Below are 27361 nucleotides of genomic sequence, written 5' to 3' on the forward strand. Positions count from 1 at the left end.
ACTGACTCGGTACCGGTACCCCTTGTATATAGCCTCGTTATTGTTATTTTATTGTGATACTTTTTATTATTTTTTTATTTAGTTTATTTGGTAAATATTTTCTTAACTCTTCTTGAACTGCACTGTTGGTAAAGGGCTTGTAAGTAAGCATTTCACAGTAAGGTCTACACTTGTTGTATTCAGCGCATGTGACAAATAAAGTTTGATTTGATTTGAGATATAAGTACTACAAACTTACTCAAGATGCAAGGTAGAGTACCGCAAGTGAGATACACATGGTCGCACTAAAAATCTAGTTGAGCAAATGCTACTACTGTAAGAATACAAAGAGAGATTGTTGAGAAGTTGTGTGGAATGTTAAAGTGAACAAGCATAAAATCAAAGCATAAGAGGCTAAACATGAGCATAAAATCAAAACATGCTAACCTGGTGCCATCTTGGTCTCTGCCACTGAGAGCTGTTGTGCTGATGACAGACGCTGATTCGACTGGTTTGACTAAGACTGAAAGGTTTCCAGCGGTGGGCCCCAGCTCAAAGCGGGCCAGCTGCAGATGGCACAGTGGGCCACTACTGTAGACCACTGGACTAGTGATGTAGTATTCACACTTCCTAGACGCCCTGGAGGAAGCGGAGGGACTCAAAAGCAGGAAGTGACCTAGAATGGGGGGAGACAGACAATAATTTCCACACATCATCTGAAGTGTTTGGATGAAAAACCCAACCCATAGTAAAATATTTGTATTGTTCTGACTGAAAGCATTATTTTCAGTTAATTATAAAGCAAAACAACACATCAAAATGATTAGGAGGGAAATGCTGCATTATCCTACTGCACATAGACCTCCATACAGTGTTACACACCGTAGCTCTGTTTCTCTTGGCCGGGTACCCCCCCCCCCCAGCGCTCAACACACGTCACCATCTCTCTAACAATTCCATTACATCTCCCTGAATACAGTTGTCATGACGTGGCCCTTTCTGGGTATAGAGTGTGCCTTCCCCCTCTCTCTCACTCTCTCCTAAACCCAGTTTCTGTTATCTCAGGCTGTAAATTCCTGGCGGAGACTCTCTCCCCCGGCCATGCAGTATAGAGAGAGAGAGTTTCACAGTAGAACAAAGGAACTTCTACTACATCACAGAATTTGAGAACTGAACAATATTCATGTTTTGGAGAATGTGTAAACGATCAGTGGAGAAGCCAGCTACGACCCGGTCCGTTTTTTCCCCCATGTTTGTTACCAAATGAAAGACACTACAGCCACATTACCATAACTCTGTTTATACAGGAGCCTCCGTTATGAGGTTTGCATCTAATTATTGTGTAAAATGAATGAGTAAAGATTAAACTATTTGTGAAATGATGTAATGTGATGTTAAACCTTTAATGTGAGAGAATTGTATTCCCTTTAAAGTTTAACTAAGTCATTGGCCCGCCCCCGTGAGCACAGACATGATCCGGCATCATGGAACAGCCCTTTCCTATTGTTACGAATAAAACCCCCTCCGCGGGAAATCCTCTTTAGACCACGCATATCTCGGTGTCAGCTGAGCTGGCACAGGTTAGAGTACCAAGCCTGAGTAAACCAACAGCGTGAGCTGTGATTGCGAATTCCTGACCATACCACGTGGAGCATTGGCTACACGGCTGGAAACGGTTCAACTCTGAGACTATCGAACCCTACCGAATAAGAGAAAATCTTAGATACTAATTACTAGTCTGCAGCTAGAAATTATGTAAACCTGGGATGCGAATACCGACAACCGCCGAAACATCTATTCTATGAGAATATTTCTGAATGGTACTCTGAAGTATCCATCTAACCACGAAATAATTTGATCTTCAGGGAAACAGAAAGAGAGAGAGAGACTCGGAACTCTCCAGCAGACGGACCGGATTCCAACAGAGAAGATCACAACACATGGGTGTAAATATATATTGATTGCAATTATTCCCGAATGAGTGAGCGTTCATGTGCAAAGGATTGGCATTTCAATGAATATAATTATCAACTGTGTGTAGTGATCCCTTTTGTCTTTCCCGCTCTCTCTCAGTCCACACCCACTTCCCTTTGTCCACCAAGCCGTCATATCAGCTTAGCCCACTAGGGAATCTTCCCTATCATTTGTTAGTACATATCTACTGTTTGTTTGTTTATGCATTTCTGTGATTATTTAGTTAGTTAGTAAATAAATTATTAAGCAAATTGGTGTATGGATGATTCATAGTAAAGGCTGGGTTTGTGCAGATAACCAACAATTTACGACGTTTGGAATGAGACTGACAGGAGGTAAAGAATAATTAATTAATAGAAGACTAATTGATCAGATATTAAAATATCTTTGTACAATTTTTTTATTTTATTATAACTTTGTAATCTGAAGATTAGTTTAATTACGTAATAATAATTACAGAGAATTGATTTGATAAAATAACAGTCTTCACTTTTAATGATGCCAAAGACCCGACACAGTATACTACACTATGCTCTCAGTTAGATGAAAGGAGTAGCACATTAAAGGTGTGAGTGAAACACACATGGAGTATTCTCTTTGTGACTGTGCTTCCTCCCTTACCTTCAGAGCTCCCCTCCGAATGGTCGCTGACTGGCTTCATGGCCTGTGTGCTGGATCTTTGTTGCTGTGGTGACATGGCCCTCCAGTCATTTCTGACACTGTGATTGGAGAAGGTCCAAGAGCAAGGCGATTCAAAATCACAAGAGGTTGCTGCAGGAGTGAGGAAAAATAAATTTGTTATGTCTGAGACTGACTCTATGTTCCCGTCACACATTCTTGCTAAACATTGGCCACTGCATGATGTCATTTCTATTGTACTGTGTTCAGTACTGTATTAATTCACGTCATTAATTATACAAATGAATGACAGAAACGCATGGAACTAATGATCCTCATCTGATGCCAAATTAGTCCAACATTGCAGCCTGCTTCAGAAATATGATGAAATGTGGACATCACAACGCCTGCAGTATATACAGTATAACTGTATACTCCACTCCACCAACAGCTCCTAACAGAAGTAAAAACTCCAAATGCCCATGGGTGAAATTAGTAGAAGTGAACCAAATCTCAGGGCAATTATCATTTGAAACCATTATGGTTACAGTAAATTGGCTAAAGTAGAAACAGTGTCCTTGGTACTGTTACCACAGTTAGAAGGCTTTACTGTTTCTATTGTCAACATATTCAAACAAGTGATGCAGAGAAATCCACATAATTGGTAGCCTCACAGCAGTCACCAACACTTTCCACTTGTTCCAAAGGAGCTTTCTGACATGGATATTTTTTTTATTTAACCAGGCAAGTCAGTTAAGAACAAGTTCTTATTTACAATAACGGCCTAGGAACAGTGGGTTAACTGCCTTGTTCAGGGGCAGAACGACAGAATTTGACCTTGTCAGTTTAGGGATTCAATCTAGCAACCTTTCGGTTACTGGCCCAACACTCTAACCACTAGGCTACCTGCTGCCCCATTACCTGAGAGCTTATTTACCAAACTCAGACAGTGGCAATAAGTAGACCACTCTGACTATCTCCAAGAACAGCAGACGCCAAACCAGATACAGGCATACAGCATAATTAGTTGAAATTGTCTTTTTAGTTTAACATTGAAAAACCATTATAAAGCATATCTGAGCCTTAACAAAAAGCCATCATTTAACATAATGCTACTAGACACACACACTCACGTACAAATGACTCATGTCAGTACATATTCAGTACACTTTCTTCTCATCAACCAAGCTCGATTAAAATGACCTTAGAAACCCTGCTTAGTGTTCTGAGCTGTTTCAGACTGATTCCATGAGCGCTTTGACTTTCCCAAAGTACAGTGCAAGAGATATGAGTCTCCAACAAGACACCGACAAGACAATTCAAAATTGCTTAATAGTGCAGACTAAGAACGTTCCTTGGTGTCTGATGAAGCCTACCAACTAGTGATTTGTGAATGATCAACCATAAAAACAACTCCAATATAATCAGAGAAGACCAGGGAATGTCACTCTGGAAAAGGAAAAGATAGATTTTTAAGGGCTCCATAATTGGCATGTTGAGTCTAACAATCCTAATCTAACCTAAGTGAATGTGGAGGGAGTCATGTGATGTGTCCTGAAGGAGTGAAACCACTAATAAGACAACAACATCTCTTTCCTCTGGGAAACAGAAATACTAGAATGTAAGTGGTTAGGTGAAAAATTTAAGACCTGTTTTGGTCGTAAATAAAACATGCCGATGAGGATTTTTGTGTGAAGCTCAATTTCATCAGGGTCTTCATTTAATGCGCAAAGTCTCATTTAGAACAAACGCGACTGCCAACGTGAGCTTTGAACACATTACAATGATGTAACAGCTATGACAAACACTATTAGATTAGTGCTTTCTATAGTTTAAATTACATTGATTAACTCTCTGCAGACCACACATAAGAGAAACGGGCAGCCCTATAAGGCAACACAATTAATAGTAACAGAAACCGGAACCCCATTGTCCCTGACACACATTATCATTAATGAAACTAAACAGGTTGTGTTCCATACAGATGTAGGAACTTAATTTGAGCCAGTTTTCTACAGCAGGAAAATAATCCTGCACGAACAGGAAATGTGAATTATTACGTGGATTATAATTCATGGCTATTTTTGTAGGGGTTGATACAATTTCAAAGTGGAAATTACAAACTTTGCAAGCATTTCTAAAACTCAAATACACTACAAGTTTGCATTTCCTTCTGTGCAGGAAAATGATCAGCAACAAAAGGGTGATTAAATTCAGATCTCTAGACACTGAATATTTCATACGAATGATATGGGAGAGTTCTATGTGATTGATTTAATAAGTAAATCATGCTTCTTCCCAAGGTCTCCAAATGACAACAGCTTGGTGTGGATGATTCTTACTTTGGCTCTTGTCCTCAGGACTCAAGTGATGGGGAAACATGAAGCTCTCCTCCAGGGACTTGTCCAGTAGATCATGACTGGAGCTGCCAACTGAAAGCGAGAGAGCGAAAGAGAGAGACAAGTGGTTACATTATTGTTTTTATTGACTTTGTGTCCCTAGTGTTTACACACAACATGGTTGACAGCAGAGGACTTTTAGACAGTGGGACACCAGGCTGTCCTTCCATTTTAAAGTTCAAATGAGAGATATTGCCTACCCTGGGGCCTGTAAATCAACACAGCTGCATGAACAGCCAGTTCAATCAAGACAAGTAGATTACTGAAGACGCCACTGACGCAAAATAATATAACGACAAAAAGATCAAACTTAAGTATAGTTTGCTTATGGCAGGTAGCCTAGTGGTTGGAGTGTAGCGGCGGCAGGTAGACTAGTGGTTAGAGTGTTGGGCCAGTAACCAAAAGGTTGCTGGATTGAATCCAACAACAAATCTGTTGTTCTGCCCATGAGCAAGGCAGTTAACCCACTGTTCCCCAGGTGCTGTGAATGTTGATTTAGGCAGCCCACCGCACCTCTGATTCAGAGGGGTTGGGTTAAATGTGGAAGACACATTTCAGATGAAGGCACTCAGTTGTACAACTGACTAGGTATCCCCGTTTCCCTTCCTCAATGTTCCCTGACAAGGCCTTTAAATACAAGTCATTTTCATGGTACCCATTTATTGAATATCCCAATTTAGTTTTCATGAAAATCAGGGACAATACGTTCCATACAAGGTAACCATAACACAACAGCTCATAACCTTCTCTCTGGATTGACATACAGCATATTAAGTCCTCTTGTTGACATAAATTAACAACACAGATCAAACACAAAAGGCTGGGCCTGTCTTTTAGACTTGGCAATAAAATCTTTAGCTTATTTATAGAGGATGTGACATTAAGATCTTTCTCTTATTCGTAGTAGTTAGGAATGCATCCTCCCTGAATCTGTCCTTACATTTTAATAGCATCAGCTGAACTTAATTATTAAGTAAATCCTTTAGCTACATCTTGTCCACACTTACTCAGTTAAATGAGGGTGGATGGGATCATGCTGTAATCCTGGTCAGTGAGTTTAAATGACAATAAACCACTTGGATAAACAAATTCTGGAAATCATATTTCCCTGCCTGTTTATTTTATACCACAGGAGGCATCCAACGTAATCTGGGATCTCAAGGCAGCTTTCAGAATGTGTTAACAAAAATATATATAAATAAAGTATTCACAGAAGAGCCATAAACAAGACCAAACAGCAGAGAATATTGCAAGTGTGAGTGCTCTGTTTAACAGAGGCTTAGGGATTCTAAAGCATGAAACACATCTAGAATCTCACTGCTGATTGGTACTTATCACAGTGGGAAATCTGTACGTAAATCCGGGACACTCCATTTAGTATGATACAGTGCCTTCAGAAAGTATTCATACCCCTTGACTTATTCCTCATTTTGGTATGTTACAGCCTGAATAAAGAATGGATTAAATATATGTTTTTTCTCACCCATCTACACGCCATACCCTAGAGACTTTGCATTATAAGAGCTTTGCACACCTGGATTGTACAACATTTGAACATTATTATTTGAAGAATTCTTCAAGCTCTGTCAAATTGGTTGTTGATCATGGCTAGACAGCCATTTTGAAGTCTTGCCATAGATTTTCAAGCAGATTTAAGTCAAAACTGTAACTCGGCCACTCAGGAACATTCACTGTCTTCTTAGTAAGCACCTCCAGTGTAGATTTGCCCTTGTGTTTTAGGTTATTGTCCTGCTGAAAGGTGAATTCATCTTCCAGTATCTGATGGAAAGCAGACCGAAACAGGTTTTCCTATAGGATTTTGCCTGTGCTTCGCTCCATTTAGTGTCTTTTTTATTCCGAAAAACTCCCCAGTTCTTAACGATTACAAGCATACCCATAACATGTAGCAGCCACCACTTGAGTGGTACTCAGAAATGTGTTGTATTGGATTTAACCCAAAAATAACACTCTGTATTCAGGACAAAAAGTTCATTGCTTCGACACATTTTTTTTACAGTATTACTTTAGTGCCTTGTTGCAAACAGGATGCATGTTTTGGAATATTTTTATTCTGTACACGCTTCCTTCTTTTCACTCTGTCAATTAGGTTAGTATTGTGGAGTAACTACAATGTTGTTGATCAATCATCAGTTCTATCCTATCACAGCCATTACACTCTGTAACTGTTTTAAAGTCACCATTGGCCTCATAGTGAAATCCCTGAGCAGTTTCATTCCTCTCCAGCAACTAAGTTAGGAAGGATGCCTGTATCTGTGTCGTGACTAAGTGTATTGATACACCATCCAAAGTGTAATTAATATGTTCAAAGGGATATTCAATGTCTGCTTTTTAAAAATGTGTGATACCAATAGGGGCCCTTCTTTGCGAGGCATTGGAAAACCTCCCTGGTCTTTGTGGTTGAATCTGTGGTTGAAATCACTACTCGACTGACGGACCTTACACACAGAGGGAGTCCATGAGACTTATTAAGTGACTTGTTAAGCAACTTTTTACTCCTGAATTTATTTAGGCTTGCCATAACCGAGGGTTTGAATACTTACTGACTCAAGACATTTCAGCTTTTCTTTTTTAATTTATTTGTTATATATATAAAAAAACATAATTCCACTTTGACATTATGGAGTATTGTGTGTAGGCGTGGTGATAAAAAAAATCTACATTTAATCCAGTTTAAATTCAGGCTATAACACAACAAAATGTGGAAAAATTCCAGTGGTGTAAATACTTTCTGAAAGCAATGTATTTTACGTTTCGTATGGTATGTATTAGTTTGTGGATGTCCATCATCCATTTCGTATGATGTTGTTCCAAATTAAAATTCGTATGATAGATTACGAATTTGCAAAACGTACGATATGTTATGAATTTGCAAAACAAATGATGTGTTAACAATTCCAAATTGCTGTGGCTAATGTTAGCTAGCTGGCTATGGTTAGCTAGGGTTTGAGGTTAGGAGTTAGGTTAAATGGTTAAGGTTAGGGGAGGGGTTAGCTAAAAGGGTTATGGATATGGTTAGTTAGGGGAAGGGTTTTCTAACGTGCAAAGTAGTAAAAAAGCTGCTAATTAGTTCAAATGCTAAAGTTGTCCGTGACGAGATTCGAACATGCAACCTTTGGATTCTTATACCTTCGCTTTATACGCGTGACCGACCACCCTTCTTACGTTTTGACTTAACCTTTTACTACAGTACGCTAAATCAGGGTCACACAGACTGCTTCTTAGTAGTCTTAAACAAATCTACTTGGAAACAAAATAATTTTAAAAAATGAAGACACCTGCACCATGTCAGATATATAGTTGAAATGTATTCAATGTTGAGTTTGCATCCCAATATTACACTTTATATAGTGTCAGAGGGGTTGGGTTAAGTGTGGAAGACACATTTCAGTTGAATGCATTCAGTTGTACAACTGACTAGGTATTCCCCTTTCACTTTCCCAGTAAAAAGTTTGGACACACCTACTCATTCAAGGGTTTTTCTTTATCTTTACTTTATATTTACATAACACATATGGAATCACGTAGTAACCAGAAAAGTGTGAAACAAGTAAAAACACATTTTATATCTGAGATTCAGGTGTTCTTCTATTTTACCAAATAGGGCTATCTTTTAAAAAAATCTTTATTAATGATGAAATTTTGAAAAATATTAATAACATTCCACCCATGAGGCCAAAGGGGGCGCTTTTGGTCATTGACTGCAGGAAAGGGAAGGAACCTTCTGTCTTATGTACCCATACCAAACGTAACATATCATACTAGTTTGAGTGTCTCGGGTTTTACATTTAATATGTTACGTCTAACCATGAGACCAGGCTGCACTGAGAGGCCGTTCCTTCTCTTGCTAGAACATAAGCATTACCTGCTGCGTGCCGACCCGGTAGCGACAAACCTACCGTTCCTACTTGCAGAATCGCATTGGTGGTCGGTGGCCTACAACTTGACTTTGAGCCAATCAGAGAGCACGAACACCCACGTGGGGGAGCCAACAAAATAATAAGTCATTTTCTCCATACATCCACGGATGAGCCAGTCACACGTCATATCTAATGTAGGCTATGGGATGGTAGCTAGCCAAGTGCACAGAGGCAATTCACACAACACTAAATACTTCCTCCAAGCTTGCTAACCACTGTAGCTAGTATTGACATTATAATTAAATCACAATGGATTAGCTAGTTTCCATGAAACAGCTGCCTGTGTTAGCAGCCGAGTTAGTTCAGTGTCCTTAGCTAGCTAATTAGCTATGTTGTGCTAGCTAGCGAATATGATAAAGTTAGCTAGCTAGCTAAACATTTGGCTATGGGCTGGCACTGGCGATATGGGATTATGGAGAGTGAATTAAACTGTTTCTCCGTCATCTTGATAGGTAGTTATCTAGCTGCGGCCATCTGGCGAGTATTAACAAGAGATTTCTATAAAATTATTATTATTTTAAAACATTATTACAGCTAGCTACTGCCACCTTCTGACTTGAAGTATTTTAACAAGGCTGAGTGGCTGACGACTTCCAAGGTCTTCGCTTTAACACAAAGACCTCTATAAAACACTACTCATGTTTCCTGATCCCTCTGACTCGACCATTACGGAGAAAACACATGGATCACACGTGATCACATGAAAAACATGGATTTAATGTGATAACATGAAATTACACATGTGAAATGTGATCACGTGAAATTTCATGTGAAATCACGTGATTTTCCACGTGCAATTATGTGGTTGTTCTGTAGGGGAAGGCTCCAGGCTACCGACAGCTTTACATCTCTGACTCCCCTAACAGGAACTCAGCAGAAAGGATTGAAATAGATCAAATGTGAATAAACAGAGTAATTATAGAAAGCAAGCCGAATTAGAAACAACCATCACCAAATTGTGACTACAACACAGTCACACAAAAATAAACTGGACATGACAGTTTTAGCTCTATGGAGTCGAGGGCCGGAAACAGGACACAAGGCCAACAATCAGAGCCCTGGGGGTTAATGGAACAATCATGTGACACACCCCCACGGTCCAGTTAGGATCAATACACACTAACAGGGACAGGGGGTTTCATAGTGGGTCGGCATAACTCAACAACACTGGACAAAAGAGACAATTAAAATAAGACAATACTAGTATTGTATGAAAAGCTCACATGACAATGGACAGTTGCCAGATGCCCAATAAAAACATAAGAGACAAGGTCACATTGGCCATGCTTGAGAAATGTTGTTATTAAAAGCAGTTCGCAAAATGAGGTCAGACTGTAAATACAGTATTTAGAGTAGGATGCCACAGTTTCACTGCAAACACCAATATATTTTCTCAGTTTATATGCCCTTTCACAGAGACCGCTTGGGATTCAAAAGCTATAAAAAGGCCCTTGGCTTCAGAATAAAGTAATTGTGGATTCAAAAACATGCTGAAGAAAACAGTAAAACTCATAAATGTATGTTTACTTTGGGTGTGTTGGCTAGCTACTGGCTACCAAATATGGCAAAGCATAAGGAATTGTTTGACTGTGTAGCCCTTTCCTGCAGTAAATTGAGCTTGTGGCCTCATGTGTGGAATTGTATTCATATTTTTCAAAACGTATAAAAACCAGACGAAAATCAGATGTTTCTATGTCAAATGGTTTTGTTATATTTCATTCTTCTGTAATGTATATAAAGTGTTATATTGGGATGCAAACTTAAGATTGAATACATTTCAACTCTATATCTGACATTGTACAGGTGTCTTCTTTTTTTAATCCCATAACCAAAGATGGTACCGATATAGATGGCAGCTTTGCTTCAAGTCCTTAGGAAACTGTGAAGTATTTCGTTTTTATGTATTATTTCTTACATTGTTAGCCCAGAAAACCGTAAGTGTTATTTCATACAGCCGGGAAGAACTATTGGATATCAGAGAGACGTCAACTTACCAGCACAACCAGCATTGCGACCTGGAATATGACTTTCCCAAAGCGGATACTTTGTCTGCACCGCCCAGGGCATTTGAACTGATTCCAGAGGCCGACCCGAAACAGTGCCATCGGAGGAGAGGGTGTTGGAGCGGTCTTCTAGTGAGGCTTCGGATGTGCGCACACACCACCCACCGCTTCCGAGTATAGTACTCATTAAATGTCCAGTACCTAGTTAACAAAGTTGACGAAATTAAGGCAAGAGTTGCTTTCCAAAGAGATATCCGGGATTGTAACATACTCTGTTTCACGGAGACATGGCTAGCTGGGAACATGCTGTCGGAGTCCGTACAGCCAACGGGATTTTCAGTGCATCGCGCCAACAGGAACAAACATCTCTCTGGTAAGAAGGAGGGCAGGGGTGTATGTTTCATGATTAACGACTCATGGTGTAGTTGTAACAACATACGAGAACTCAAGTCCTTTTGTTCACCTGACCTAGAATTCCTCACAATCAAATGCCGACCACATTACCTCCCAAGAGAACTCTCCTCGGTTATCGTCACAGCCGTGTATATCCCCCAGCAAGCGGATACCAAGACGGCCATCACGGAACTTCACTGGACTTTATGCAAATTGGAAACCATATATCCTGAGGCTGCATTTATTGTAGTTGGGGATTTTAACAAAGCTAATTTGAGAACAAGGCTACCTAAATTCTATCAGCATATCGATTGCAGTACACAAGCGAGTAACACACTCAACCACTGCTACTCTAACTTCTGTGATGCATACAAGGCCCTCCCCCGCCTTCCTTTTGGCAAATCTGACCATGACTCCATCTTATTGGTCCCCTTCTATAGGCAGAAACTAAAACAGGAAACGCCTGTGCTTAGGTCTATCCAATGCTGGTCTGACCAATCAGATTCCACGCTTCAAGATTGCTTCGATCACGTAGACTGGGATATGACTTATACGCTGACTCTGTGAGTGAGTTTATAAGGAAGTGTATAGGAGGTGTTGTACCCACTGTGACAATTAAAACCTTCCCTAACCAGAAACCGTGGATTGATGGCAGCTTTTGCACAAAATTGAAAGCATGTACCACCACATTTAATCATGGCAAGGCGACTGGAAACATGACCGAATACAAACAGTGTAGTTATTCCCTTCGTAAGGCAATCAAACAAGCAAAGCGTCAGTATAGAGACAAAGAGGAGTCGCAATTCAACGGCTCAAACACGAGACGTATGTGGCAGGGTCTACAGACAATCACGGATTACAAAAAGAAAACCAGCCCCGTCGCAGACATTGACGTCTTGTTCCCAAACAAATTAAACAACTTCTTTGCGCGCTTTGAGGACAATACAGTGCCACTGACACGGCCCGCTACCAAAGACTGTGGGCTCTCCTTCTCCGTGGCCTACGTGAGTAAAACATTTAAACGTGTTAACCCTCGCAAGGCTGCTGGCCCAGACGGCATCCCTAGCCGTGTTGCAGAGCATGCGCAGACCAGCTGGCTGGTGTGTTTACGGACAAAATTTGATTTGGACAGTATTTCAGCTCCATCACATAAGCCTGGGTTCATAACCCCCCTGCCGTGCTGCACATCTAGTCAAACTTCAAAGGTTATTCCTGGTGTACCAGGCACACACTACAAACCCCCCCCCAACTTGGTAACAATGTGGAATGTTTACTCTTGATAAGAGCCTTTTGGGTACGATTGAGTGATTTTAATTGTTTGCATGACTTAAATTTCACTTCACAACTTCCATGCTCTGACGAAGTCTGATAAACAGAAGAAACACCTACAAAAAAAACATTTAAATTGCCACACAAAATGGACTTGAAAGATTTTCAGGGAAAACTGTAGCCCACAGTTCTCACACTGGAGTGTTCTCCTCGTTATATTTTCAAAGTCCATTTTTCTTCCAAGGCTAACAGTACATACTGGGTTAGTTTCAAGTTTCAAGTTGTAATGTCACGTGCACAAGTACAGTGAAATGCCTTTCTTGCCAGCTCCAAACCCAACAATGCTGTAATCAATATCAATGTAGTACTAAAAATAACACAAGGTAGAACAAAAACAAACGAGAAATAAAAATAAGAAATAAGAAGAGCACGAGAATGTAAGTAAGTATTCTATATACAGGCTCAGTCAGTTCCAGTACCATATTTACAACGTGAAGGGATACTGGAGTGATAGAGGTACAGTGCCTTCAGAAAGTATTCACACCACTTAACTTTTTCCACATTTTGTTGTGTTACAGTCTGAATTTAAAATTGATTCGATTTTTTTGTCACTACGCCTACACATAATACCCCATAATGTCTAAGTGGAATTACGTTTTTCAAAATGTTTACTCATTAATTAAAAATGAAAAGCTGAAATGTCTTGAGTCTATAAGTATTCAACCCCATTCTGATGGCAAGCCTAAATGAGTTCAGGAATAAAGATATGCTTTACAAGTCACATAATAAGTTGCATGGACTCAATCTGTGTGCAATAATAGTGTTTAATGACTACCTCGTGTCTGTACCCCACACATACAGTTATCTGTAAGGTCCCTCAGTCGAGCAGTGAATTTCAAACACAGACTCAACTACAAAGACCAGGGAGGTTTTGGCTTAAATGTACTTGAACATTTATGGCAAGACCTGAAAATGGTTGTCTAGCAATGATCAACAAACAATTTGACAGAGCTTGAAGAATTGTGAAAAGAATAACAGACTATTGTTGCACAATCTGGTGTGGAAAACTCTTAGAGACTTACCTGGAAAGACACACACTGCAAAAGGTGCTTTTATACAAAGCATTGACTCAGGGCTGTAAACACTTACAAGTTTGCAAACATTTCCAAAACATGTTTTCACTTTGTGATTATGGGATGTTGTGTGTAAATGGGTGTGTAAAAAATATATTAATCCATTTTGAATTCAGGCTGTAACACAACAGAATGTGGAATAAGTCAAGGGGTATGAATACTTTCTGACGGCACTGTGGATATGTATAGGGGTAAGGTGACTAGGCATTAGGATATATGATAAACAGAATAGCAGCAGCATATATGATGATTGTATGTGAGTGGGTGTGCGTGTGTATAGAGTCAGTATAAATATATCTTCATATTATGTGTGCGACCATTGAAGTGAGCGTTTGTGTGTGTGTTGGAGTGTCAGTGTGCATGAGTGTGTAGGGCCCTGTGAGTGCCCGTAGAGACTTGTAAAAAAATATATATAAATACAATGGTCAACTCAGATAGTCTGTGTAGGCATTTTGTTAGCTATTTAGCAGTCTTATGGCTTGGGGATAGAAGCTGTTTGGGAGCCTGTTGGTGTCAGACTTTATGCACCGGTACTGCTTGCCATACGTAAGCAGAGAGAAGAGTCTATGGCTTAGGTGGCTGGAGTCTTTTGTGATTTTCCAGACCTTCCTTTCCCACCGCCTGATATAGAGGTCCTGGATGGCAGGGAGCTCGGCCATAGTGATGCATTGGGCTGTCTGCACCACCATCTGTAGCGCCATGCGATCGAGGGCAGTGCTATTTCCATATCAAACAGTGATGCAGCCAGTCAAGATGCTCTCAATGGAACAACTGTAGAACCTTTTGATGATTTGAGGGCCCATGCCAAACCTTTTCAACCTCCTGAGGGGAAAGAGGCGTTGTAGTGCTTTCTTCATGACTGTGCGCCTGTGTGGACCATTTTAGACATTTGAAGACAAGGAACTTGATGTTCTCGACACGCTCGGTAATAAAGCAATACTGAGCTATTTCAGGTATTTCCAAACTGTACTCTAAAAACAAAGAGTGCCCAAAATGTATAATACTTGATCTCATCTGCAAGAAAATTAAGTCATTCACAGAAAAGATCTTTGGAAGGGAGCCATTTATTTCCAATCTTGTTTTAATGAAAACCATATCCAAATCCTGAAGCATGATTCGTTATAGAGAGACATCAACTAGAATCAGTGGTCTGCATAATTCCGAACTGACACTAGTTTACACTGCAAACAATAATGAGTCGGTAAGACTTCCCCGGGACATCGCAGAATGGTTGCCTAACATCGTCAGGACATCCTCTGTTTGCTGGGTTTATACTTTTGAGTCATCCACTGTCTATTCATTCAGAAAATGCTACACATATCACACATGTTGGTGTTAGAAGCTCTGCAGGATGTCAAGAAAGAATGGTGCTGTGCCAACTGAGAGGGGATGTCCAGAGGGATACACTAATAATAGAGCTTTGACAGTGCATGGGCAATTTACTGGAGCTAAAAGGCCTAGACCATGGTGCTGTTCTTCCAATGCACCATTAAATGCCTGTACAACTAACTCATTTCCATCTTTCATATGTCATTAGAAAATAAACAAAGCTATAAAGTTCTTTACTGACTATAAACAACCGGAACTGAATAAGACTGGAAACTGAAAGCAGCACAACAAAAAAACTCTCAAGACAAGTAGTATAATTAATTTAACCAATGACTACTGTTACCAACACATGCTTTGATGAATGTAACAAGACCTGTCAAAAGGAATCATCATTATTCTTTATTCACAAAGGAATGTTTTGTGGTGATATGACCTGGACAATTTATCCTGACAAATGACCTTGGTGCTGATCAAACCCACTACCTTCAAACACATTTTACCACATGGGTATACTTTATCACCATTTGAAGAAAACATGGAGGAATAACACTCCCATGAGCTTAAAATAGAAGTAACTCCTTGTCAACAGAGATCAGGATTTTAGAATAAGTGCCTCTTTTTTTTTTTTTTTTTTTTATGTACTCCCTTTTTCTCCCCAATTTCGTGATATCCAATTGCGATTCAATTACAACCTTGTCTCATCACGGCAATTCCCAGATGGGCTCGGGAGAGGCGAAGGTCGATTCAAGTGCCAAGCCGCACTTCTTATTAACACCCGCTCGCTTAACCCGGAAGCCTGCCGCACCAAAGTGTTACAAGAAACACAGTTCAACTGACGACCGAAGTCAGCTTGCAGGTGCCTGGCCCGCCACAAGGAATCGCTAGAGCATGATGAGTAAAGTAAAGTCCCCCCAGCCAAACCCTCCTTTAGCCCTCCTAAAACTGATTTTAATGTGTGATTTTATTTCGGTATTTTGTTTAACTTCTCAATTTTTCTGTCTCTGTATCTTTGTAGTGCTTTTATTTATTTATATGATTTGACTTTGATCATTTGTTATTGAAAAGCACTCTAGAAATAGTTATTATTATTATTGTTAAAAAATAACATAGTGAATTTTCTGATACATTGTGCATCCGTCCATAGTGACTGTAAAATACAGCTTCAACATCCGTATAATACCTTGACAATATCATCTGACCCTGAGACATTGGTGAGAAAAGCAGTTGGGTTAGACCTTGAATACAAACCAGATCTCTTCTCTCTGAGGCTAAGGAGTAAAGTGCAGCCACATCCAAAATGATTGGCACCCTTGATGAACATGAGCGAAACATGATGTATAAAATAAATAATACAAATACTGAAAACCACAGGTTTTCAATGGGGTTCATGTCCGGAGACTGAGATGACCATCGTAAAATGTTGATTTTTGGTCAATTAACCATTTCTTTGTAGATTTTGATTTGTGCTTGTGGTCATTGTCTTGGAAGATCAACTTGCGGCCAAGTTTCCTCCACCTGGCAGAGGCAACCAGATTTTTGGCTAAAATGTCCTGGTACTTGGTAGTTCATGATGCTGTTGACTTTAACAAGGGCCCCAGAACTAGTAGAAGCAAAACAGCCCCAGAACACTAAAGATCTACCACAATATTTTACAGTAGGTATGAGGTTATTTTCTGCATATGCATCCTTCTTACAAGGCCAAACCCACCACTGCTGTGTGTGGCCAAAGACCTCTATTTTCTTCTCATCTGACCATAGCACCTGGTTCCAATCCAAGTGCCAATGCCATTTAGCAAACTCCAGTCATTTACATTTGTTGGTTGACCTCAATAAATGCTTTTTTATGGCAACCCTTCCAAATAGCCTATTGGCATGGAGGTGGCATCTAACTGTAGATTTGGAGACTTAGTGACCCCAAGATGTGACCAAGTTCTGTAATTTCTTCAACTGTGGCCCTTGCACTCTTTGCCTCTCGAAAGATCTTCCTTGCTGTGCGTGGGGACAAAATACACCTGTCCTCTACCAGGCAAGTTTACCACGGTTGCAGTGGTTTTAAACTTGTTATTTGTTGCCCTAATAGTGGTAAGTGGCATATTTGGCTTTTCATAGTTTTTTTGTCTCATTGGCTGATTAATGAAAGTCAACAATCATTTATCTCTTTTCATTTGTGAGTTCTTTGCCTTTCCCCATGTTTATTATTATTATTTTACCTTTATTTAACTAGGCAAGTCAGTTTAGAACAAATTCGTATTTACAATGATGGCCTACCAAAAGGCAAAAGGCCTCCTACGGGGACGGGAGGCTGGGATAAAATAAAAATTATAATAATAATATAGGACAAAACACACATCACGTCAAGAGAGACACCACAACACTACAAAAAGAGAGACCTAACACAACAACATAGCATGGCAGCAACACATGACAACACAGCATGGTAGCAACACAACATGACAACAAAATGGTAGCAACACAACATGGCAGCAACACAACATGGTAGCAGCACAAAACATGGTACAAACATTATTGGGCATAGATAACAGCACAAAGGGCAAGAAGGTAGAGACAACAATACATCACGCTAGTGTTCATGATTGAGTTTGAGTGTTTTTTGCAGCTCGTTCCAGTCGCTAGCTGCAGCGAACTAAAAAGAAGAGCGACCCAGGGATGTGTGTGCTTTGGGGACCTTTAACAGAATGTGACTGGCAGAATGGGTGTTGTATGTGGAGGATGGGGGCTGCAGTAGATATCTCAGGTAGAGGAGAGTGAGGCCAAAGCGGGTTTTGTAAATAAGCATAAACCAGTGGGTCTTGCGACGTGTATACAGAGATGACCAGTTTACAGAGGAGTATAGAGTGCATTGATGTGTCCTATAAAGAGCATTGGTGGCAAATCTGATGGCCGAATGGTAAAGAACCTCTAGCTGCTCGAGAGCACCCTTACCTGCCGATCTATAAATTACGTCTACCGAATCTAGCATGGGTAGGATGGTCATCTGAATCAGGGTTAGTTTGGCAGCTGGGTTGAAAGAGGCGCGATTACGATAGAGGAAACCAAGTCTAGATTTAACCTTAGCCTGCAGCTTTGATATGTGCTGAGAGAAGGACAGTGTACCATCTAGCCATACTCCCAATTACTTGTATGAGTTGATTACCTCAAGCTCTAAACCCTCAGAGGTAGTAATCACACCGGTGTGGAGTGGGGCATTCTTCTTACCAAACCACATGACCTTTGTTTTGGAGGTGTTTTGGAGGTGCCAAAGACCCCTCAGAGACACCAATACTCATTAGCCGGCCTACAAGAATGGAATGGTCTACCGCATCAAAAGCTTTGGCCAAGTCAATAAAAATAGCAGCACAACATTGCTTAAACAAATCAAATCAAAGTTTATTTGTCACATGCGCCGAATACAACAGGTGTAGACCTGACAGTGAAATGCTTACTTACAGGCTCTAACCAATAGTGCAAAAAGGTATTAGATGAACAATAGGTAGGTAAAGAAATAAAACAACAGTAAAAAGACAGGCTATATACAGTAGCAAGGCTATAACAGTAGCGAGGCTACATACAGACACCGGTTAGTCAGGCTGATTGAGGTAGTATGTACATGAAAATATGGTTAAAGTGACTATGCATATGTGATGAACAGAGAGTAGCAGTAGCGTAAAAGTGGGGTTTGCGGGTGGTGGGTGGCAGGACAATGCAGATAGTCCGGGTAGCCATTTGATTACCTGTTCAGGAGTCTTATGGCTTGGGGTTAAAAATGTTGAGAAGCTTTTTTGTCCTAAACTTGGCACTCCGGTGTCGCTTGCCATGCGGTAGTAGAGAGAACAGTCTATGACTGGGGTGGCTGGGGTCTTTGACAATTTCTCGGGCCTTCCTCTGACACCGCCTGGTGTAGAGGTCCTGGATGGCAGGCAGCTTAGCCCCAGTGATGTACTGGGCCGTACGCATTACCCTATGTAGTGCCTTGCGGTCAGAGGCCGAGCAATTGCCGTACCAGGCAGTGATGCAACTAGTCAGGATGCTCTCGATGTCGCAGCTGTAGAACCTTTTGAGGATCTCAGGACACATGCCAAATCTTTTTAGTTTCCTGAGGGGGAATAGGCTTTGTCGTGCACTCTTCACGACTGTCTTGGTGTGTTTGGACCATTCTAGTTTGTTGTTGATGTGGACACCAAGGAACTTGAAGCTCTCAACCTGCTCCACTACAGCCCCGTCGATGAGAATGGGGGCGTGCTCGGTCCTCCTTTTTCTGTAGTCCACAATCATCTCCTTAGTCTAGGTTACGTTGAGGGATAGGTTGTTTATCTGGCACCACCTGGCCAGGTCTCTGACCTCCTCCTTAGTCTTTGTGCCCAAAAACACTAAGTTATCCTGCCTAAATGACTACAGACCCGTAGCACTCACGTCTATAGCCATGAAGTGCTTTGAAAGGCTGGTCATGGTTCACATCAACACCATTATCCCAGAAACCCTAGACCCACTACAATTAGCATACCGCCCAAACCGATCCACAGATGACGCAATCTCTATTGCACTCCACACTGCCCTTTCCCACCTGGGCAAAAGGAACACCTATGTGAGAATGCTATTTATTGACTACAGCTCAGCATTGAACATCAGCGTGCACAAAGCTCATCAATAAGCTAAGGACCCTGGGACTAACCACCTCTCTCTGCAACTGGATCCTGGACTTCCTGACTTCCTGACTTCCTGCCCCCAGGTGGTAAGGGTAGGTAGCAACACATCCGCCACGCTGATCCTCAACACAGGGGCCCCTCAGGGGTGCCTCCTCAGTCCCCTCCTGTACTCCCTGTTCACTCATGACTGCTTGCCAGGCACGACTCCAACACCATCATTAAGTTTGCCGATGACACAACATTGGGAGTCCTGATCACTGACAACAACGAGACAGCCTATAGGGAGGAGGTCAGAGACCTGGCCGCGTGGTACCAGGACAACAACCTCTCCATCAACGTGATCAAGACAAAGGAGCTGTTGTGGACTACAGGGAAAGGAGGACCGAGCACGCCCCCATTCTCATCGACAGGGCTGTAGTGGAGCAGGTTGAGAGCTTCAAGTTCCTTGGTGTTCACATCACCAACAAACTATCAGGGTCCAAGCACGCCAAGACAGTCGTGAAGAAGGCACAATAAAATCTATTCAACCTCAGGAGACTGAAAAGATTTGGCATGGGTCCTCAGATCCTCAAAAGGTTCTACAGCTGCACCATCGAGAGCATCCTGACTAGTTGCATCACTGCCTGGTATGTCAACTGCTCGGCCTCCGACCGCAAGGAACAACAGAGGGTAGTGCATACGGCCCAGTACAAAACTGGGGCAAAGCTTCCTGCCATCCAGGACCTCTATACCAGGCGGTGTCCGAGGAAGGCCCTAAAAATTGTCAAAGACTCCAGCCACCCTAGTCATAGACTGTTCTCTCTGCTTCTGCATGGCAGAGGTACCGGAGCACCAAGTCTAGGTCCAAGAGGCTTCTAAACAGCTTCTACCCCCAAGCCATAAGACTCCAGAACATCTAATCAAAGGGCTACCCAGACCCCTCTTTCTACGCTGCTTACTCTCTGTTTATAATCTATGCATAGTCACTTTAACTCTACCTACATGTACATATTACCTCAATTACCTCGACTAACCGGTGCCCCCACACATTGACTCTGTACCGGTACCCCCTGTATATAGTCTCGCTATTGTTATTTTACTGCTGCTGTTTAATTTTTTGTTACTTTTATTTTCTATTTTCTACTTATCTATTTTTTACTTAACACTTAGTAGTTTATATTTTTTCTTAAAACTTCTTAAAGCATTGTTAGTTAGTGTAACGATCGTCGTAGTGATGAGAAGAGAACCAATGCGCAGCGTGGTAAGTATCCATTTTAATGAGAATACTTGAACAAAGAACAAAAAAACAATAAACTGACAAACAACCAAGACAGTTCCGTATGGTGAAGCACAGACACAGAAAATAACCACCCACAAAACACAAAGGAAAACAGGCTACCTAAATATGATTTTCAATCAGAGACAATGAATGACAGCTGCCTCTGATTGAGAACCATATCAGGCCAGACATAGAAATACAACACAAGGACAACATAGAACACCAGACATAGAATGCCCACCCACATCACACCCTGACCAAACAAAAACATAGAAACATACAAAGCAAACTATGGTCAGGGCGTGACAGTTAGGGGCTTGTAAGTAAGCATTTCACTGTAAGGTCTACTACACCTGTTGTATTCGGCGCATGTGACAAATACAATTTATTTTGATTTGATGTGAAATACTTAAATGATCCTCATCTAGGGAAATTTCTGCCACAATATATAGCAATAACGATTTCATAAAACTATAACGAAATAAGCCACTATAAAACAGAGCAAAACCGCCTACTGTAATTTGGACACTTTTTTATATATAATTTATAATTTTTCTTCTTAAAAATTTGAGAGATAATTATGCAAGTACTTAATTTTTTTGCCAAATGAAAACATTTACAAAATTATTCTGATTAAACTTACATTTGAACTTCATGAATCTTACATGAGTGTTTTCATGTCATATTTACATAAAACTAATTGAGAAAACGCAGATTTATTGCTAATGCTAAATCATAAGGCACAGCGTGTGTGGGAGTGCAGTCATAATTCCTCATGAGACAGTCAGTGAGTTTGTGTGTGTACATTTACAGTGTGCCCATTTTCTAAAGAAGCACTATATGCAGAAATATAGACTCCAGTTAAAACAGACATGTACAAGCAGGATCCCCAGGAACTCTCTGATTGAGACATTACTGATTGTGGAGATTGAGAGGATTTGTATAATGTATGGCCAATAAAGGCTTATTCTAGTTTAGAAAGTTATACAAGTAAATCAAAGACGTGACCTACAGTAGGAAAAAAGTATGAGGCACAGTTAAGTGGGCTACATATTGACAACATATGGACATCTATCCATTTGGATATCGTGTTTTGATATAACCCAGCACCGTTCCAAACATGCAGGGTTTCAAACGTTCAAGAATCACGTTGTATGTCAAATAGCAATGTTCTAGAAGCAACTCAGTTGAAAATGACTCTAAGGGAGCAATTCAATCTCTGTCTCGGAATTTCAGCGTTACAGCATCATTTAAATTGAAAGGTGATGTTCCCACGGAGGCTGCATTCACCGTAAACGCTGCATATGTCAGATCAATCGGAAATTATCTTTACATTTCTAGCACGCAATCTGTTACACTTCAGTTATACAGATTTGATAGAACCTTAAATAACTCTAAAATTATGTTTACCTTGATGAAATTCGTTCGGGAATGTGTAACAATTGCCCAATAAAGTTACTTGATGTATATGCGTATCATAGGAGTAGACGAATCTCATGACCGTGAGGCGAACTGATGTTGAAACTTCGAATAAAGTGGACTTAGTCTACTACACCAAACTAAAGCGATGAAAAAAATATTACTGAAATTGATTTAATATAAGTGCCCAAATATAGCCTAGCAGATTATCAATGAATGACTAGCTAGTAGGTTACTTACCTATGAAAACACTGAGAGCAATATTAATACAAATGTGTCTTCCTATATAATCCATGGCTCTTTTTGGAAGGATCCTGGAAAGAGTTGTCTCTATTTTGCACTTTTGCCACTTTATTTAGTAATGTAAACAAATGCTAAACTAAAAACACGTTTTAGAGATCACCAAGTCCAAAGGACGCGCAGCCTCTTTACAAGTGCAGTTTCTTCTCCCGCTTGCAGTAGTCGAATAATACATTCTGATGCTGATGCCGCAGCGATTGGGTCTGAACTCGCGACAGATTTAAACTCTCTCTCTTTGGGTTACTACCTCTGCCTAGTCAGACACTTGGTCCTAACGCCTGCTGCTCTTTTTTTACCGAGCAGTTATTGCGCCATACTGTACACTGCCTTGCAGATGGCTTGTATGTAGCGGTTGGTATGGTCATGCCATGGTGTACTGTTTGCGTTAAGAAATCGTAACCTTCCAATGTTTTCAGATTTGTAGGAAATAGGACCAATAACTAATTACAATATGAGTGAAAAACTTTTCCTTCCAAAAAATGTAATTAAGTATTTTACAAGCAGCTTCTCCGTTTTGGAATTGTGTGGGTATACCCCAGAAACAGAATGGTGTGGAAGTATACTGTGATTACAAATATTAATGTAAGTAGACCACTGATTGGTCAGCTCGGTCAATGAGGCCAGATGATATCATTCTCTATGTGGAAATAGCCAGTGTTGTTTTCTCAAATGTATGCTTTGGCCACAAATACGAGTATGAAACGAGTCAACAACATTATTTGGGTATGAGTTAACACAATATTAACTTTTAAATGTGATATTTTCGCTGGACAGTTACTTTAAAGCAATATAAACATTGCACACAAAAAAATCATACAATGATGGAAAGACCTGTGTGTTTTCCTTGTTAATGCAGACAGAAAAGAGCCTCAACTTTTTGATCATAGCCTCAATTTTGTCCCGCACAGGCCAGTCGTGTGAGAAAGGTTTCCCGTGAGAGTAACGGTTAGTGTGATTGGATGTTACTTATTTGACTAGGCTACCTGTATTTGACATTGTGTTGTTATTTCACTGAACACTAGATGGTTTAATTTTATTTTATTTTATTTTTGGCAGTGAAACAAGGCTACTCAGGCAACAACAAAAACACACCCAAATGTATAGCCCCATTGGAAAATATAAATGTACTGTTAGAAAATGTGAAAAATAAATAAAGTTTAAAAATAAATAAATAAATAAAAGTAAAATGTGAATTACATTTTTATTTGCCGTACCCCAGTTTGGGAATACCTGCTCTAGTCTACATGATCCCATTATGCCATTGGGTTCTTACTGTGTCATATTTCAGCGATTCTTATAATTCACCAGTCCTCCTCTTGTAACAAAAAATTTTACTATGTTGAGCATCCATGTGCAGTGTCTGACATGTGTTTTCAATACAGGCTATTGATATGCCTGTCACCTCGTAATAACCTGCTAATAAGAACCTTCGATGTGTTGATGGAGACAAGCGAAAATTAAAAGCCAGAACTATATCAGCTCCACTGTTATAAGGGGTGCCCTTACAAAAAAGTCCTACAGGAATCTTGCAGGAATTCAACCTTTTGTGAAGGAATTGTGCAGGTATCCTGCAGGAATACTGTAGGATTGATAAAAGCCTACAGGAAAAGTCCCTGGTGCTCCTGCAGGAGTATGAATTGTCCTGCAGAAATGTTGAAAATCCTGTTCAAATGTGGCAATTCCTGCAAGATTCCAAGTAATTCCATGTTGAATTCTGCAGGACCAAAACCTGCAAGATTTTGATATTCCTACAAGATATTGCAATTCAAATCAAACTTTATTTGTCACATGCGCCAAATACAACAGGTGTAGACATTACCGTGAAATGCTTACTTACAAGTCCTTAACCAACAATGCAGTTCAAGAAAGGGTTAACACCATGTACGATGTCCCCTGACTCTATCACCAAGGCAACCTCTCTGTGGTGTTTAGTGTCTGTGCGTGGCTCTGGCTCACTCAATCACCAAGGCAACCTCTCTGCGGTGTTTAGTGTCTGTGCGTGGCTCTGGCTCACTCAATCACCAAGGCAACCTCCCTGCGGTGTTTAGTGTCTGTGCGTGGCTCTGGCTCACTCTATCACCAAGGCAACCTCTCTGCGGTGTTTAGTGTCTGTGCGTGGCTCTGGCTCACTCTCAAGCGGATACACTCTAGTGAACCCATTTCCCTTTTCTACCACTTCTCCTTTGTGATAGCACCAGTTGCATCCAAGTTCACCATTGAATTGCTTGATATTCTGTCCTTTGCAGGCAGCGGGGGAATCACAAATACATAGTAAACTGTACACAGGTACATTTGTGGGTGTCCCTCTCAACTGGCTTGTCAAGTCCTCAACCTTCATGTGAAACACACTCAAACACAAAGAGCTAAAGGAAAGAATTAATTTCTGTGCTCTTTGGCCCAAAGCACAGCCCCACTCGAATGATGTGCTACGCTCTTAGATTCGGGGGAAGTAAATGAACTGTGACTTGTAGGGGCCAGACGTGAAAGGGAGAGGACTTGAATATTGGAACACCATCTACATTCCATGAGAGTAAAATGTTCATTAAGTCAGTGCCATTAAGGGCATCTATTAATTTGTATAATGCACCATCATAAATGTCATCTATACTATCTGGGCTGCTCTTGGACCTACAATACTTATATTCTGTGTCACAGAATTTGGGGTCTGATAACTTTTCCTCGTTGTTTTTTCACTGATCATTTCATGAACACTGATCCACTCTTGACAAGAGATGGCACATCCCCAGGGGGGCAACAACATGATGTGCAATTATCTGGCACTTCACTGCCAAAGAAATACTGGCATGTTGGACAAATATACTGCATTTCAAAAGAGTCATTAAAGTCAAAATACTCCATAAATCTGTAGAGACTGTTGTGAAAGCCGTGTGTCCCTTCTGGACAAAGGAGATCTATAATGTCCAATAAATCACTAAGAGCTATCTTGGTGGTTGTATGTCTTAGAGCAGAGTATTGAGAGCAGAGACTCATCTTTAGTAATTTTTGCATTTGGATAGATTTAACCTTTTCTCCCCCCTCCTTTCCTCCTATTAGATTCATGATGTCCCTGCCTTGTCCATCTATGTTGCCTCCACCTACGTTGTCTCCCTGTAAGCACAACAGATACCCAGGTCAGAAGGAGGCTTATAGCCGTAGTGTTAACATGAAGGAAGGCAGATCACTAAGAAACAGACAGTGGAACACAAAGTAGAAAAATGCAGGAGGAGAATAATGAAACCGAGGAGAAGACAGCCAACAAAAACGGTTGACGGCGTGCATCTCTCAGTCATCAACCTGTACTTTGGTATTGTTCCCATATATTGAGCCTACCACGTAGTAAGAGTTTCTTTTTTGAAGTCAGAAGGTTAGGTGTTCGATCCTGACCAAGACATACCAAGTTAAGAAAATGTGACTGTATAAGTCTCTGTTAGGCACTCAGCATTAAATATATTGCACAGTGGATATTTTAAACACATTCCCATTTTACCTAAAAACCTGCCAACTTCTAGAGGCCCTCTTCACCGCAGAGACAACAATTTTGCTGTTTAAAAGCACATTTCCTGCAATTCTACACATTTTTCCATGGTGCTGAGAGAAAAACTGCAGTTTCAAAGCTAATTTCCTCAAATTCTACACATTTTCCATGGTGCTGAGAGAAACTGCAATTTCAAAGCTAATTTCCTCCAATTCTTTTATTTTTTTTTAACTTTTATTTTATCTCCTTTTCTCCCCAATTTTCGTGGTATCCAATCGCTAGTAATTACTATCTTGTCTCATCGCTACAACTCCCGTACGGGCTCGGGAGAGACGAAGGTCGAAAGCCATGCGTCCTCCGAAGCACAACCCAACCAAGCCGCACTGCTTCTTTAACACAGCTCGCCTCCAACCCGGAAGCCAGCCGCACCAATGTGTCGGAGGAAACACCGTGCACCTGGCCCCCTTGGTTAGCGCGCACTGCGCCCGGCCCGCCACAGGAGTCGCTGGAGCGCGATGAGACAAGGATATCCCTACCGGCCAAACCCTCCCTAACCCAGACGACGCTAGCCCAATTGTGAGTCGCCCGACGGACCTCCCGGTCGCGGCCGGCTGCGACAGAGCCTGGGCCCGAACCCAGACTCTGGTGGCGCAGTTAGCACTGCGATGCAGTGCCCTAGACCACTGCGCCACCCGGGAGGCCCTAATTTCCTCCAATTCTACACATTTTCCAATGGCTTACGTTGTGTTCTTATGTTATTTAAAAAAAATTGTCATTTGACAGAGATTCTTATCCAGAGCGACTTGAGTAGTGAGTGCATACATTTTTTTAACGTTTTCATATTGAGTAACTCAAACATTATAACAAAATCAATGGGGGCCCACATGCCATTTTTTAAATTTTTGATTCTCCTTGACTGTGTAGTTTTTATTATGGTTATTCTAAGTTCTCAAAGATGATCTAATTAAAAAATATATTTCTCCATTATATTGTCAATATGCTTTACATCTGGATTTAGTCTTTTAAGTTGACACTAAACATGTTTTACCATGACACTTTTATTGTATTTATTTTTAAATCAACATATACACACACACACACATAAACGCTACCATTCAAAAGTTTGGGGTCACTTAGAAATGTCCTTGTTTTTGAAAGAAAAGCACATTTTTTGTCCATTACAATAACATAAAATTAATCTGAAATACAGTGTTGACATTGTTAATGTTGT

General features: G+C 40.7%; 1 protein-coding gene across 1 annotated transcript in view; it reads right to left on the bottom strand.

The window, feature by feature from the left end:
* LOC129811490 (tyrosine-protein kinase receptor-like) overlaps positions 1 to 22845 on the bottom strand; it is a 79746-nt gene extending 56901 nt beyond the window's left edge. Inside the window, exons 1-4 of the mRNA XM_055862846.1 lie at positions 22596 to 22845; positions 4914 to 5003; positions 2575 to 2724; positions 427 to 655 (exon numbers count right to left, since the gene is read on the bottom strand). Coding sequence (XP_055718821.1) covers positions 427 to 655; positions 2575 to 2724; positions 4914 to 5003; positions 22596 to 22650 — 524 coding nt within the window. The 5' untranslated portion in view covers positions 22651 to 22845. The remainder of the gene's footprint in view (positions 1 to 426; positions 656 to 2574; positions 2725 to 4913; positions 5004 to 22595) is intronic.
* Between the last annotated feature and the right edge of the window lie 4516 nt (positions 22846 to 27361).

Source organism: Salvelinus fontinalis, chromosome 15 (genome assembly GCF_029448725.1).
Source record: "Salvelinus fontinalis isolate EN_2023a chromosome 15, ASM2944872v1, whole genome shotgun sequence".
NCBI classification, from domain to species: domain Eukaryota; kingdom Metazoa; phylum Chordata; class Actinopteri; order Salmoniformes; family Salmonidae; genus Salvelinus; species Salvelinus fontinalis.